This window comes from Dunckerocampus dactyliophorus, chromosome 4 (assembly GCF_027744805.1).
Source record: "Dunckerocampus dactyliophorus isolate RoL2022-P2 chromosome 4, RoL_Ddac_1.1, whole genome shotgun sequence".
Taxonomy (NCBI): domain Eukaryota; kingdom Metazoa; phylum Chordata; class Actinopteri; order Syngnathiformes; family Syngnathidae; genus Dunckerocampus; species Dunckerocampus dactyliophorus.
The window spans coordinates 4,257,302-4,274,174 of NC_072822.1; the positions used below are offsets into that span (position 1 = coordinate 4,257,302).

General features: G+C 40.8%; 1 protein-coding gene across 2 annotated transcripts in view; it reads left to right on the top strand.

The window, feature by feature from the left end:
• Nucleotides 1-16,873, top strand: part of agtpbp1 (ATP/GTP binding carboxypeptidase 1) — a 38,196-nt gene that overhangs the window by 6,477 nt on the left and 14,846 nt on the right. The window contains exons 4-13 of one of the 2 annotated variants that reach the window (XM_054774404.1): nucleotides 5,794-5,861; nucleotides 10,426-10,572; nucleotides 10,720-10,851; nucleotides 10,940-11,033; nucleotides 11,139-11,176; nucleotides 12,174-12,382; nucleotides 12,477-12,654; nucleotides 12,765-12,839; nucleotides 15,883-15,983; nucleotides 16,616-16,732. In XM_054774404.1, the coding sequence (XP_054630379.1) occupies nucleotides 10,530-10,572; nucleotides 10,720-10,851; nucleotides 10,940-11,033; nucleotides 11,139-11,176; nucleotides 12,174-12,382; nucleotides 12,477-12,654; nucleotides 12,765-12,839; nucleotides 15,883-15,983; nucleotides 16,616-16,732 (987 nt within the window). In that variant the 5' untranslated portion in view covers nucleotides 5,794-5,861; nucleotides 10,426-10,529. Of the gene's footprint in view, nucleotides 1-5,793; nucleotides 7,462-10,425; nucleotides 10,573-10,719; nucleotides 10,852-10,939; nucleotides 11,034-11,138; nucleotides 11,177-12,173; nucleotides 12,383-12,476; nucleotides 12,655-12,764; nucleotides 12,840-15,882; nucleotides 15,984-16,615; nucleotides 16,733-16,873 lie in introns of both variants that reach the window. The other variant, XM_054774403.1, reaches the window with a different exon arrangement.

A 16,873-nucleotide genomic window follows, 5' to 3' on the forward strand; every position in this document is an offset into this window, starting at 1 on the left:
TCACATAAAAATCGAAGCCTAAGAAAAGGTTGTAATACAGTATTACATGAAAAAGCGTCTAAATCAGGGGTGTCCACACTTTTTCCATCGGGGGCTGCATAGTGAAAATCGAAGAATGACCGGGCACACTGATATTTTTGGGTTTTTTTTAATTATGTAAAAAAAAAGCAAAAAAAATCTTTATATATATTCAAAGACAAAGCTTTTTTTAATTTATTTATTAGTTACTAGCATCAACATTTCAGCTTTTTCTTTTTTCATTTCGCCACTATTTTTCCCCTTTTTTGCTGGGGTTTTTTTTTTTGAGTGTAATTTTATTTCTAGATGGATTAAATTTACCCTAAATTTATTGCCACAGAAAAAAACAAGCTCCGTGCCTCGCTTTGGATGCCCGCAAAGTAGGATTCCTTATTGACAAATGGTGTATTTTTGTAGTTAGACCATATAAAATCTTTTGAAATACGTTTTTTTAACATGAACTAACCACCCTGGAGTCACCTTTACACTCGTATTACCCAATATAGTAGATATGACAGAAAATAAGCCATTTAAGACATACATTAAATAAGACTCATGCGCGTGTGTGTTGCTGTAAAAGTGTTCCCGAGGGGAGCTGAGTGGCAAGCGGACAGGAAGTGATGTCGGGGGTTCAGAGTTGAGTTTTAGCCTGGTATGCAACAGTAGCCTGTGTTATTATTAGGGATTATTGTGCCTGTTGTGAGATCATTCCATAGCGATATGCGATACCACTGATTTCGTTTCCGATTCGATGCTGAGTAAAATTCAGGCTGATATCAATGATACCCATCCGATTTTTGTGAAAATTCACTAAATGTGTAATTTAGTAATTTTTTAAAAAGTAGTGTCTTTCATAACAGAGCATAAAGAATACAAGACATTTAATGAATGTATGAATTAAATACATTATTCATTAAAATAAATTAATAATTTCATAATTTCAGGAATGTATTTATTTATCTTAAACCCCGCAGTATAGTGATTTACAACATAGCCAATTTAATGTACAACAGAAAAAACAGAGGACAAAATCATATTAAATATGTGAAAATGGTATTTAAAAAAATAAAAAATAAGCAAAATAATAAAACCATTAAAACAAATGATTCATTACTAAGAACCACTATAAGAGTGAAAACTTTATTCACAATTCACACATGGATCCGAACATTACAGTAACATTAGTGTTAGTCAGTGTAGAATACTACATATCATTCTCAGCGTCTTGGAGTGCGTCTTCTCAATGCTTTACATTTGTATTTTAGTTAATTTAACCATTTTTATGCTTGAAAATGATTCATTTAGGCAAAAAATACACATAAAATTTCCTTCAATATGCATTTTTGGCTAATAATAGGTCGTATTCAACCCTGAAACATCAGGCTGTATTAACTCATTCAATTCCAAAGACGTATGTTTCATCATTTGACTTTTCCTGTTTGCCATCACTGGTACCTTTCTGCGGCGGCATCACAAAGACGCCAAACACACTGGATGTGTGGAAAAGCACGCAACTCCTACCTGACTACTGCTGGCCTTTCGTGAACATCTCCATTCCTCCTGCGTGTAATCCATCCTGCTCTCTGTTCAAAAGTGCACCGTGACTGATGGGTGCAGTGGAATGTGGAATGTCTTGTGTCTGTCTGTCAGCTGTTCCACCCCCATCATCACACACACCCCATAGGGAGCGTGACGTGGGCCAGCAGTAACCGTAAACCCCATGCTGGACTTTGGGTCTCATGTTCAAAGACGCTCTGACGAGGGCAAGAACAAGGGGCGGCGGCCACAAGTGACAGTTTTTTCGTGGGGAATCTCAACGTGTCGTGACAGGCACATCACTCACTTGTCATTTTGGGGAACGCCCCTTCTTTTTATTTTTATTTTTTTTAGGAAAAATGTGTGAGCCAGTGTTGTCAGTTTTCTATAGCAACGGGCACTGTGTCTTCCAGAGGGGGTGCGCCGATTACACGGGTCACGGTTCTCTCTGCTCTTTGAGTCGCTACACGCTGCTTTGGGACTACAATTAGCATCCAATAGTCTTGTTTGAGCTTGATGACCTATAAAATGGAGCTCCGCTACAGCAGGAAATACTATGACGAGCGCCCCGACTCTCCAGGTAGGCTTCAAGCTAAAGGAAAAAAGCTATATTGAACGCTTCCAACGCCTCTTGTGACAATCTGAGGTGTTTTGTTGTCATCAAGCCGGGTGAGGTCACTTTTTGATGTTCATTTTGAGCAGATAGAAGAGATAGAAGATAAGAGCAGAAGATATAGATCGAAGATATAGAAGATAATAATGCTGTTTTTTATGCAGCACCTCAACATTCCAGTGCAGCAAATCCAGAATTTAAGCCAAATTTGCAGTAACAGAGTCCATGCACAAATCTCCACACCATACGCACTTGTAGGGAATAAATAATAAAAGTAAGAGTGTAAGATACATTTACACTATGCAATAACTACAAAAACTAAATAAAGTAACTAAATTCAGTGTAAAAATGATGGGCGCAGGCAGACTTATTTGTTATTTGTCGTAATATACATTTGGCATTACTTTACATTTGAATCATCATAGTAATAGCTAGTTTTAGTATAATGTAATTACAGTATATTAAAAGTGTTTTTTTCCCAGTGTTGTTGGTGCCCCCTGGCGGCCACAGCGCCCTTAGCAGCTGCCTACCTTGCCTAATGGGCCTGCTGGTTCTGGCCCAGTGGTGGGCAAACTACGGCCTGGGGCCCACATGCGGCCCGCCAAGCGTTTGAATCCGGCCCACCAGTTGCTTCCAAAGTATTTAAACCTTAGACATACAAGCTGGCAACATGACTTGCAAGTAGTCAGAGTCAGTCAAGCTGAGACAACCTTTTGATGGTTTAAATATCTTTTCACATACAGTGATCCAAACAACTACCTCACCCATGGCGCCAAACAAACAAGTCAAAAAATATGTGACACACAATTTAACCTACCCACTGCACAGTCCGGAAAGTAAAAAAGGAGGGATGTTAGAACTTTTTCGCCAACCTAATTTTCCAAAAATTACAACTTTATATTGTTTTGTTTGTTTCTCGTAATATTACGACTTTTAAAAAAAATAACGTATTTGAAAATAACTGTGAACTATTAGAACTTTATTCTTGTAAATTTTCTTCCCATAATTATGACTTTATTCCCTTATTTTAACTAATTTATCAAAAATTACAACTTTATTTATTTTTTTATTCTGACTTAAAAAAAAGCGGCTTTGTTTAATATTTCAACTTTATGCTCCTAAAATGATGTTATTCTTGTTATATTTGATTGTTTCTCATTACATTACAACTTTTTTCTCTATATTTTGACTTTATTCTTGTAAAATTACTCCTGATTTTTCTGTTTTTGCTGCGTTTAAAAAAAAAGGTTTTCCTGTTTTTCTTCCGGTAGTGCTTTATTTAACAGGCTCGAGTTATTTTTATTATTAAGCTAGGAGAATATACATCTGGGAGTCTACACAATACGTGTGGAGTACCACAGGGGTCCATACTGGGACCAAAACTGTTTAACTTGTACATTAACGACATTTGCAAAGTAACTAACAACTTAAAATTGGTCTTATTCGCCGATGATACCACCGCTTTCTGTTCTGGTGAAAGCACACAAGAACTCATTAAAAAGGTCAAGGATGAAATGGTCATATTAAAGTCATGGTTTGACAAGAACAGATTATCTCTGAATTTAAGTTAAACTAAAATAATGCTATTTGGTAATAGTAGAAAGGACACGTACGACCAAATACAAATTAATGGAACGGATATTGAAAAAGTGGAAGAATATAAATTCCTTGGGGTTATAATAGATGAAAAAATGAGTTGGAAATCTCATATTAAATATATACAACAAAAGGTGGCGAGAAATATCTCTATATTGAATAAAGCAAAATATGTTCTTGACCAAAAATCACTCCACACTCTGTACTGTTCCTTAGTATTACCATATCTAACGTATTGTGTGGAGATATGGGGAAATAATTACAAAAGCAATCTTCACTCACTCACTGTACTGCAAAAAAGATCTGTGAGGATAATTCATAATGCCAAGTATAGAGAACATACAAACCCTTTATTTTTAAAATCACAGATATTAAAATTCGCAGATTTAGTACACTTTCAAACCGCTAGAATAATGTATAAAGTTAATAATAACTCGTTACCCAAAAATCTAATAAAGTATTTCTCAATCAGAGAGGAGAAATATGATCTTAGAGGAAAATTAAACCTAAAACATTTATATGCGAGAACAACGCTGAAAACCCACAGCATTTCCGTGTGTGGAATTAAATTATGGAACGGATTGAGTAAAGAACTCAAACAATGTACAGAGATGAGCAAATTCAAAAAACAATACAAGCAGTTGATGTTTGCTAAATACAAGGCAGAAGAGTCCTGATTGTTCTGTCAGGTTTGTTATTTTATTTTATTTTATTTTATTTTATTTATTTATTTATTTATTTATTTATTTATTTATTTATTTATTTATTAAATTTTATTATTTATTTATTTATTTATTTTTTATAATTTTCTTTGTTGTGTTTAAAAAAAAAAAGGAAAGGGAAAAATAAAGAAAGGAGAGAAAAAAAAAAAGAAGCTTTGTTCTTATTTATTTATTTATTTAGTATTGTCATCATTATTATCATTATTATGAATGTTCTCTCTTTTTTTGGGGGGAGGGCTATCTCACCGTTATCTATTATGTGTTATCCTGACTATCACTGAAAACATGACATGGAATCCAGGAAGTGAACTACATGTACTGTACTAGATGTGGAATGGATGGGGGGTAGGATTAAATAAGCTTTGCTTCTTCCTACTCCTTTTAGACATGTGGAACTGTCAAAGAATGATTCACGAGATGTATTCCATTGTAACCTTCATGTTCAAATAAACTAAACCAAACCAAACCAAATTTTCCAATTGTTTCTCATAATATTCCGACTTTAAATAATAACGTATTTCAACTCTATGCCACTAAAATGACATTGTTTTTCCTCATATTACCAGTTTTTTCTCGTTGGAATGTGACTTTTTTCTCTTCATATTTTCACTTTATTCTTGTAAAATTACAGCTGTTTCTTCCATTTCTGCTGTTGATTTAAAAAAAATGTTTTTCAACTATTATAACTTTCCATAATATTTTGACTTTATTCTCATAACATTATAACTTTTTCCGCCACCTAATTTTCCAAAAATGACAACTTTATGATGATGATCTGAATGATGTTATTTTTTGTCATACCACAGCGTTATTCTTGTAAAATTCACATCATTTCCGAAAAATCGTCTTGAAACCGAGCAGCTTGTGTGCGCGTTGATGCTCCTCCTGTTTTTGACCACTTTAAAAAAAGTCTGGCACGATAGAAATGCTCCAAAAGGTCAACGCGTCAAAGCTGCCCCCCCTCCCCCCGAGCCTCCCGAGTGTTTACACACGTCAGCCGTTAATGTAAGTCACTTTTACGCGCTGAAAGGTCGTCAAACCAGGAGTACTCTAGCAGTCCCCCCCGACCCCCCACCCCCAACTCTTCATTGGCTTGCACCTGTACTTGACACTTTTCACTTCTTGCAGATGTCCCAATACATTTGTCTGCGGAGTTTGTCTATGATGAATGTCGGAGATAACTCTTCCGCAGTCACATGCTAACCCTGCCCCGTTAAAGTGGCGACAGCAGAGAAACAAACACCTTAGAGCAGCTGTCACAGTTGTCCACAGGTGGATAACGCGGCCCCTGCTTGTCTCGTCCTGCAGAGAAGACTGGAAAGGAGGTGATGTCCAAAGGCACCAGTGGCATTGAGGTCATCCTGTCTTCGCTAGAGGTCAGTCACTCCTCACGTTGCCCCTTTTGAAACAAACATCTGTCGGGTTTTGAAAACGCATGGCATCTTTAGTAATGATTTGGAGTGCATGGGAAAGGGAAAACGCTGTGGCCACGCGGTCATTTATCAACAAGTTTGTCGGACAACACGGCAGCAACAGAACCAATGTTGTCATCGCGCTGAGGAGCAAATTGCTCAGACTGCGTGAAGACGGCTGATGAGTTCATTGTAAGCAACGGGAACACGCATGAGACATTTTAAAGCGGATGCAGAGCTAGATAGAGCTGCAGGAGGATGCTGATACTTGAAATGCAGCCACTGCCATCTTGTGTGAGTTAATACAAACACTACATCAGAACGTTGCCTACAGCCATGGCTATGAATGCCAGTGTTTTTCGACACGGCACCAATTAGGAACCTCTTTCTGACAGACGATTCGATTCGTGATACACAAGTTGCGAGACCATTCAACAACAATATATTTTAAAAACAGAACAATTCGATACCATTTAGATTGGATGTGATTCTGATTCAGTACGATTCTACGGTTACATTTGTTGATGTCAACACTAATCTTACATTACAAAATAAAGTCGCCAATTCTGTAAAAGTAGCATTCTTACAGAATTTTCAAATGTGTAAAAGAGCACACCAACCGCCGGGCAAACTTTCAAGCGCAATGATAAAAAAAAAAAAAAAAAAAAAACACTTGTAAGTAACGTGTAAATAACTACATTGAATCTTCTGTGAGTGGATAGCAATTTTGGAAATGTGGGCCTTTATTTAATACAAAAAGTAATATCGTAATATCCCCCAGTTTTGCATGTTTATGTTGTTAGTTTGACAGTCCTTGAACGTAGCATCTAACTTTTGTCCCACGCTGCACAGACCGACTACTACAATACCGTAAGTTTACCCTTTTTCTTTCACCTCATATTTGGTCTCAAACGCTGATCCTATGTGGGAATGCATGATGATTGAGTGATAATTTGCATATTTGTTCGGTGCACAACCTCAAGGTAATTCATGCTAGCGCACATCAAACAGCGACGCATAATCTTCTCTCTGAAAAACCAACTGCAGACGCACTGGAGGATGGTGGCTCTGTGTTCATTTAGTGCTTTTAATTCGATCTTGTTCCTGTCTTCCAGTCTTTTACACAATAAATAATATCAATTGGATCGCTGTAAAGTATGCGCTACTACTATTTACAGTACATCCATTCTCGTTTTCAGTCATGCTGAGCTACGGAGAATGCGTGACAATCCTTTCACCGGTAGCCCAGGCTCCCTCGTTGTTTCAGAAACGCACTGTCAACCGGTTGCTAATCCTGCGCTACCCGGTACATGTTTTCACTGATTCTTACCGACCCAGGAGGCTGCTACTGCTTGTCAAACCGCATATCCGGCCACCGCGGTTAACCGTTCACAACCCTACTAATTAGACACCCCAGAAATTGTTCACTCGTAGACACGCACCAGCGACTACAGGAGACTCGGTGGTAATGGTAATGCATGATCATGTGACCCTTGACAGAGCACCCGGGACGCCCAGACCATCTTGAACATCCTGTGCATACTCAGTGAGCTCCTAACCCTGGGTGAGTACCTTAGTTGTCCTACTACTGAGAGCTGATACCAATTGTAGTTGCCAGTGTGTTTGGAACAAATCAATCTGAAGGTGTTGCAGGTCCAGATTGTGTTGTGCCTAAATTGGAATGCATAATTATTAAGGCTACTACGGATCCACAAGTGGTGGACACACACAAAAAAAATAGTCTGGAGCCGCAAAACATCACACATCTTATAATCTTGTCAAAGTTGTAATCTTTTTTAAATGTTACCTATTACAGCAACAAAATTCAACAAATGTAAGTGTAGCAAGCGTGTGTAGGCCTACTCTGAAATCATTTAAACGCCTTTTTCAGTGGCTTCCGTATTTGTTTAAAATGAAAACTGAATGTAGCCAACTTTAACATGAAAAAGCTCATCTGAGTTCACATTTTTGCATGTGTTGTTTGCTCAGTAGCGTTCATGCCTGTGCTGAATTGCCATCAATAACCTTTCTATTGACTGCCCTTGACTGTCTTTGCAGGGGGAGCCATTCATTTTCTAAATCATTTTTATGAACGATTCTTTCACGTATTCTCCATCCGTGAACGGCTTTGCCCTCCTTACGACCTCATGTGCAGCCCAGACTTGGCCATTTTATCGCTTGGTGATTTATTTTCCCAAAATCGACTGGCGACAAATGTAGGGACTGGTATTTGGAGCCGTAAAAGTGAAAAAAGTCTTCTGTCCTGCCTCACAGCAGTCACAGGCGGGGTGACACCGTCAGCTCCCTCAGCACACTATCCGCCTCTCCCGGAGTCACCACTTCTGCGTTTAGCGTGTCATGGGCTCCGAACACGTAGCGACAGCACGCTTCTCGTTATAAAACATATTACTATGCTGTCGTAAATTCTATAGTTTTATTTTACTGTGCAGTAACTTGCTTCAGACTCAACTCCAAACTCGATCAACTTTTTTCTCTCCAGTGAGACTCACCGCACACACTAGCCTACCTCCCCTTCCCTTGCTCATCCAATCAGCAGTCAGAACGCAGTCTAGATGCATTCACGGACTTGCGGTGAGTCGGATATTTCAAATTCTTTTCCAAAATGCACTTCCCCTTCTTCGGTGTTAAAAAGAAAATCACTGAGCTGAGCAAAGGGAGCCGCAACAAGGAGGCTGTAGAGCCGACCCCTGACCTAGTACTATCTAGTAGGGTTGTGACGAAATATCGATATATCACGATAGTTAACCCTATGATGGATTATCGATACGCTCTCGGCGTGTATTTTTTTTTTTTTTAGCATTATTAAATTCGAGCGGCTATGAACGTCTTCCACCCTTCTGCCTCGGTGAGTCACCATTTAACGTGTCATCTATGAGGAGCTCCTTGTGAGAGTGGCGGAAAATGGGGCGGAAGTCACAGAAGACGAAGAAAAGAAAGCAGAAGCAGAAAACAAATGCCATCCAATGGCGGACAGCATTGTCATGCTGCTCAACATTGTCTGGGTCTCTTTCCGGTGATCACGTCACTACTACTATGCTACATTAAATTAGGGATGCTCCGATCAGGGTTTTAGGCTGCCGGTTGCGATCATCCAGGACTGAAATCGGCTGATACCGATCACATGGATTAATGATACATTTTTCAATTTATTTATGATGAGTGCTATTGGCTGGGGTGCCAGATAAAAGGGAAAAGTCAGGACAATTCCAAGGTCCCTTGACTGCCAAGGTGTAATTACTAATAAAATTAGTAATTAATTAATAATAAAGGATGGGGACGTGATTTTATTTCATGGGACCCAGAGTTGCTGGCTGCACCCCTGCTACTGGCTCTATGATATGGTAAAATGAACCATAAAATCACTTCAATTTAGACTAAAACATGTTTAAGACAACTTGTGAAACTTCCAGAGGATGAGACGCCTTCTTCCACCGCTGAGAAAGGCTTCTCTCGTCCCACGAGTTCAATTATTTTTCGGGTTATTAACTTAGCCGTCTGACTATCACACGCACATCCACATGGCTGCCTCAGCAGCCGTTTGACGTGTGCTGCCGTGAGCCTCCGAAACTCCGTCGAGTGTTGTTCTCCAAATGGCGTATTAAAGCAGTAAAACTTGCTACAAACCCGCAAGATAGTTTTTGTGGCAGGTGTTAGCAGTTAGGTTCCACACGGGAGACATGATCGTTTTATTTTGAAGGAAAGTGGGAGGACGACGCTTCCCAAGACGTTAGTTAGAGCAAGACATTACACTGCACGAAAGGGTCGCTGCAGCCTGCAGTAGTGCTAACCACAGGTGATCGGCATTGAAAGGCATTTATCGGCATATGCCGATTTTTTTCACGGAAATCGGCCGATACTGACCTGTGGCCGATCTATCGGAGCATCCCTACATTAAATGTTTATTTTTGTGATGCTTCAACTTAATAGATCTGCTCTACTTGAGAGACATGAGATGTTGTGTTGTCTGAATGACTTCAAAATAGTGTCACTGTTTGTCAGACACCTAAAATAAAACCCTGTCTTCCACTTCTGCTACGTTAAACAACTTTCATTGTTTTTGCACCATTGTGTTCTGGTTAAAATATGCTGCAAAATATCCACCCATTGCGCATACCACTTGTCCTCATTCGAGTCACAGGTAAGCTGGAGCCTATCCCAGCTTGCTCATTTGCATATTTTTCCACTAATAGGCAGCAGTCAACCACAAAACAAGGACCATTTATTCATTAATTTTTGAAAACCCGCGATAGAGCGAGGGAGCGATGTTCGAATCGCGATGTAGCGAGGGACGACTGTATTTGCATCAAATTGTGGGTGTTGGTCACAGTGCTTGAGATGTTCTCTGTTGGCTCAGTTTTGGATATACACAATGGGATACATTGTAGTTGTCTACGACCACGCATTTCTGGAGTTGGTATGGCTTTCTGGGAGTTATAATGTAGCATTTTGCTGTAGGTTTTCCTTTTTTTGTATCTCTATTTACATCCTGGTGTCCTGTCTGCCTCAGGCAAAGGGCGCCGGGTGGGAGTGTTTGTATCCAAAGGTGGAACGGGAGTCTTACTGCGCATTCTAATCAGCGCCAGTAAAGAGTTTCACCCCAGCGAGGAGCTCATGCTGCAGCTTCACTCCCTGCTGGCCAAGGTGGGCCCGAAAGGTAAGGCGCTACACTACATTAGGACACAACATTAGGGAGACCTACACAATCAAATACGAGAGCTATATTGCTGACATTACAGCCTTTGTGTGTGTGTGTGTGTGTGTGTGTGTGTGTGTGTGTGTGTGCGTGCATGTGTGTACTCAGACAGGAAGTTGGGAGTGAAAGCCCGTCTGAGCGGCGCTCTAAACATCACCATCAACTTGATCAAGAAGAACCTCCAAAACGTGAAGCTGCTTCTGCCTTGTTTGCAGGTTCTCAGGGTTTACTCTGCCAACAGTAAGTCCAATGTTCAGTTTTTTTCACTCTCATTTATTCTGTCATTCATTGTTTGATACTGTTTTGTTTTTTGTTCTCCTCTGCCCAGTGGTTAACGCCATATCGCTGGGCAAAAGCGGAGCGATCGAGATCATGTTCAAGATTTTGGCGCCGTACAGCAAGAAGAACACCAGCCTGCTCAAGTACGTATGCCTCATGAGTGCATGAGACCTTGAAAACTAGAAACTACCGCTACCTGCGGGCCCTGCTTATTACTATATCTTCTCTTGTGTCTTCTGACTTGGCAGGGTCGCCGTGGATGCACTGGCAGCTCTGCTCAAATCTAGTGAGTGTTTGATTGGATGGATGGATTGTGGTTATTTTTGCCTGTTGTGATTTCTTTTTTTTTTTTTTTGCCTCAGTGAAAATTTGTGATGATTAATTTGTGTTGCTGCAAACGATGATAACTGGTGGGACGAACGCTCACATTTATCCTACAACAAGTCGAGGTTATGCACATCTGCATGTTTGTGCGTGAGCTCGTACGCTTTCGGAACTCTGTCACGTCACGTCAGGTGTCGAGCGAACCTTCCGATTTCCGCGAGGTCAAATTCAATATTAATAAATGGAATATTTTCGGAGTTAGAGCATAGAAAACCGGTTTATGAATTTCTAAATACGATTTTCATCATTATTAGAGCCCTCCAGACATGAAATAACACCCCTACAGTCACCCTTACAATCATATTACCCAATATAGTAGATGTAATCGGACAAAAAAAGACATTTAAGACATATATGAGACTTGTGCTCGTGTGTGTTTCAATAAATGTCTTCCGGATGCGTGGACAGTAAGCGACGGGATTCAGCTGGAGAACGGCCACAAGTTGCCCGTGTTATTATTATCGTTGGCGATCAAGTCTGGTGCGTGTTGCTACTGACACCTAGTGCCAAGTGTAGACTAAATCATTAACGTCTCGTATTGCCTTAAACTGTCTTTGTAGTTTTGTTCATTTAGAACATTTTAATGCTTAAAAATACTTCATTTAGGCCAAGAATACTAAACATTTGCTTAAATATGCATTTTTTGGACTAATCATAAACCGTAGTCAACGACGAAACAGCAATCATTTATTTATTAATTTTTGAAAAAACGCGATAGAGCAAAGCGATGTTTGAACCGCGTTGGCGTGAGGGACGACTGTCGAACCTGAACCTGAAATAGCCTTGTTATTTTGGAAGGTTGGTTTATCACAGCTACTCCTACACTGCTCGGTGTGCTTATTCTCACGCACACGTCCTGAAAGCTCTATCTCCCGATGCACTTCCACTCCCTCCTGCAGAAACCAACGCTCGCCGGGCGGTGGAGGCAGGCTACGTGCCCACCCTGCTGGCACTCTACATGGACTGGCACCGCAACGACACGTGGCATCGTCACACGGCCATCCGCAAAGGCCTGCTGGGCTGCCTGCGCAACATCACCAACACCAAAGTGGGCAGGAAAGCCTTCACCGAAGCCGACGGCATGCGTATCCTCTACAACTCGTCCAGTGTGAGTGAGAGTGGTGCATGTCTGTGACCACACACACACACACACACACACACACACACACACAGCAACAATCTAATTTCTTTGTCTTTTCCAGGAGTGTCTCACAGTGCGCACCCTGGATCCTCTGGTGAACACTTCAAGTCTCATCATGAGGAAGTGCTTCCCCAAGAACCGCCTGCCTCTTCCCACCATCAAGTCCGCCTTCCATTACCAGCTGGCCCATGCGCTGGCTTCAGGGCCTGTGGCGCAGTTATACAGCCAACCTCCCGGGGGTGAGACATAATGCACCAACACACACCCAGCGCCACATTTGGGGGGATGCTTTTGAAAAACACACACTCGACTGAATCACACACACACATTAACAAATAATACTTCCTAGAGCAACAGCACACTGTCAAGAGTGTGCCTACAGGAAGAACAAATGCTCAACTCTGCATCGAGCCCTTAAAGAAGGGTAAGACCACCTAAGACACGCGGAGAATTAACATTTGCCATTCATCACGCTTGCATGGGTCATCATCTAAACAAATATTACACCTGTATCATGCTTTCAATGCAATATTTCTTTCATCCCCACATGTAAATTTATCGAGATGCTCGATATTGGCTTTCTTATCGGTATACGATATTGTCCAGCACTTCATTTCCGATACCGATATTGGCGTCAGCGCTTCCGTCAAGCTAATATCAGGTCACATCTTGTGGAATGGATGAACACATGATGCTTCCTTTACTGTAATGCCACTGGAAGAATTTCACTGTTTGTGCAAAATAAGTCAAACACTGCAACATGCCATGTAAGTTAAAGAAAAAATGCCCTATTTATCTTAAACATAAAAAAACATGACTAATAGTAAACTAAAAGAAACATGTTCTCCACTTAATTCTCTTTGTCTCCCACCGTATCCCTGCGCACTGTCTCCTGTCCATTCTTGCGTATGTGATGAGAACGCTTGCATCTTCTTCTGCTGTGGAACACACACGTAAACAAGATGGCCATGGTGCTCTGTCGCGGAAGAAGATGCGATCGTCTTCACCACATACACAAGAACGTGTATGTGTATGTTAGGCTGGTGACAATAATACATCAATTCATCACAGTCTGTTTTCCTCATCTCTCGCCTTCAAACTCTGTGCATTAGTTTGTTTGTTCTATAGAACAACGGCATGAAAGGACTGAGCCCTTTTGTCAGTCAGACAGTGTCTTTGTCTCAGCGGGTTGAGGCGGGGCCGCTAGCATACACAGAGTGCAGAAGATTGTAACGTCTGCGTAAGTAATTAGTAATATAGAATTGTTTTTATTTTTTTCATTGTACTTTTTAAATAAAAGTAAAGTCTCGTCTCGTAGACCTAATCTCTCGTGACATCAACTGCTTTACAAAATATCAAAGTGGCCCTTGCATCCTTTCATTTTTCAGTATGTGGCCCTCGATGGAAAAAGTTTGGGCAGGAAGACGCCTTACTCCACCCTCACATAAGCAGTGCTTTTATTGCAAATTGCATATTTACAATCTAAAGGTCCAAACTTTGAAATAATCCTACATTGATCATCGACCCAAGAACACGGGAAAAGGAGCCGCATAGACCCCTGTTTATTGATGAGACTGAGGTGGAGAGGGTGAAAACCTTCAAGTTCCTTGGCACACACATCAGCGAGGACCTCACCTGGTCTCACAACACCCAACAAATTCTGAAGAAGTCCCAAAGGAGACTGTACTTCCTGAGAAGACTGAGGAAATTTGGCATGTCCACCACAATCCTGAGTTGCTTCTACAGATGCACTATCGAAAGTGTCCTTACCGCCTCCATCACTGTTTGGTACGGTAACTGTACAACACGTTATAGGAAGGCACTCCAGCGGGTGATCAAGACCTCACAGAACATTGTTGGGGCAGCCCTCCCCTCACTGCAAGACATTTATAAATCTAGAGTCCTACGCCGAACACACAACCTCATCAAGGACAGCACACATCCACAACACTCATTATTCACACTCCTACCGTCAGGCAGACGCTACAGGAGTTTGAAGTCCAGGACCACAAGGCTGGCAAACAGCTTTTACCCACAGGCCATCAGGCTCCTCAACGAAGCACTCGCACACGCCGCACGCAACACACGCACACACTCATAGCACTTTATTTATTTATTTATTTATTTATTTGTATTATTTACTTGTATTAATGTCTCTTCTGTTGTTGTTGCTTAATTTATTGGTATATATGTTTATGTGTTTATGTTTCTTATGTTCTTATTCTTTCTTGTGTTTTCTTTCTTTTCTTGGGAGAATGAACAGAATAAGATTTTCATTGCATGGTATAACTGCTGTTTTACTATGCACATGACAATAAAACTCTCTTGAATCTTGAATTGCACATCATCACACGCACGGCAATATCATCATTGGCAGGAAAAAAAACGATATGAATCGATATCTCATTTTTATGCCAATATCGCCTGATAATATCGGTTGGCTGATATTATCGGACATCCTATAAATATACCATAATATTTACAGGATAATAATGATATCTGAACACCTGTAATATCATGTACAGTCATCCCTCGCTAAATCGTGGTTCGAATATCGCTCCCACGCGATATTGCGTTGACATTTTTTTAAATTAATAAATAATTGCTGTTTTGTGGTTGACTATGGCCTATTATTAGTCAAAAAATATTGAAAGACAAGTTACATGTAGGATTCTGGTAACTAGGCACCAGTAATGTTATGAGACATGACATTAGATTACATTACCTTTCACACTGCGTGGAGACTGGCTACTGAGCCAGTAGAGACGGGCCGACATGCCGTGGCTTGGGTCGAGTGGAAAAAAGGTTCTCCTCTCATTCAGTATGAAAGTGTTACGTTTTTGGCTTCTTTGTCCTTTTCCCCCCACTCCATTTGAAACACTTTCTTACGTTTAGAATAAGTAAATTGGAGAGGCTAACTAGTTAGCTTGGTAGCTTGCTATGCTAGCGGCGGCTGTCTGTTATGTCCCTGCAGTGACACCGTCGCCTGCGCAGTGTGATGTAAACAAAGAATAATAGGAGTGTAAAACTGACTATTGGCGTGTTGTTTCGTGTCTAGAGGGCTCTAACAATGGTAAAACCCAAATTCAGAAAGTCATAAACTGGTTTTCTATGCTCTAATTACAAAAATATTCAGTTAGTAATTAATATTGAATCCTACTTCGAGGAAATTCACTTATTGCGTTGGTGCCCGGAACCAATTCACCGCGATAAACGAGGGACGAGTGTATAAAGTCATAAACTGGTTTTCTATGCTCTAATTACGAAAATATTCAGTTAGTAATTAATATTGAATCCTACTTTGTGGAAATTCACTTATTGCGTTGGTGCCCGGAACCAATTCACCGCGATAAACGAGGGACGAGTGTATATTCATCACGCAATCATGGCAGCACACAAGAAAGGCCAGTTTTAAGTTGTAATATGTTTGTGTGTATGGTTATGTGTGTGTGTGTGTGTTCACCCAGTGGACGACGTGGTGGACGACAGCGACGACAACGAGGACACGGAGGCAGACACGGAGAACGACACGGAGAACGAGGAGGACGAGAAGGATCCTCGCTCTTTGGTAATTCTTGTGTGCCTTTTACTATAAATGCTCCAATTAACGCTTCTATTCAATTAACCGATGCCTGGGGCACTAATTAGCATCGGGTTAAAAAAAAAACACTGACTTTGACATGTGGCTGTAGGCAACCTCCTAAATGTTTTTTTTTCTTTATCAACAAGATGACAGTAGCTGCCTTTGAAATGTGATGAGTGGTCAGCGTCCCACAGCTTCATCTACCTCTGCGTGCGCTTTAAAATGCTGGTTCAGCTGTTGTTGTGAAACTCATGTGTGATTGAGCTCATTAGTGGTATTAATGTTGGCTGCGCAGTTTGGTCCTTCCTCACAGCTACTGCAACATTGGTTGTGCTGCCGCTGTGCTGTGCAGCTTGTTCATAAATGACCGAGCGTACAGAGCCACATTTTCCTTTCCACTGTCTCGGGCACTCCAAATCATTATTGACGTTAAAAATGTAGTTGTTATATATGCGTTTTCTATTTTATCCAATTGTCGCCTGCTTCCAATTAACGCCCCGTCCTCTTGGTATGGGTAAATACAGTAAATGCCCCGCAATAAATAGAGCAGATATTCCAGCAGAGGGCGCTATTAAATGCATGTGTTTTCCGGTGTACTGTGTGTCCCTGTTAAACAGAATGACGATATCGAGAAGGACATAAACAAGCTGCATCCCCAAAAGAGCCCAAGCCGACCTTTTGAAGAGTTAAGAGTCTACGAGAGGTTTTTCGTGGAGCTGTCGGAGGACTTCCAGGCCAGTATTTCATACAGACACCACGGCATGTTGGGATGTACGGACCACAATATTAGGTACACCTGTACAAAATCTGATGCGATAAGTCTGCATTGAATTGTGAGAAAAAGAAGATCAAATGAATTGAAATCAATTATATTA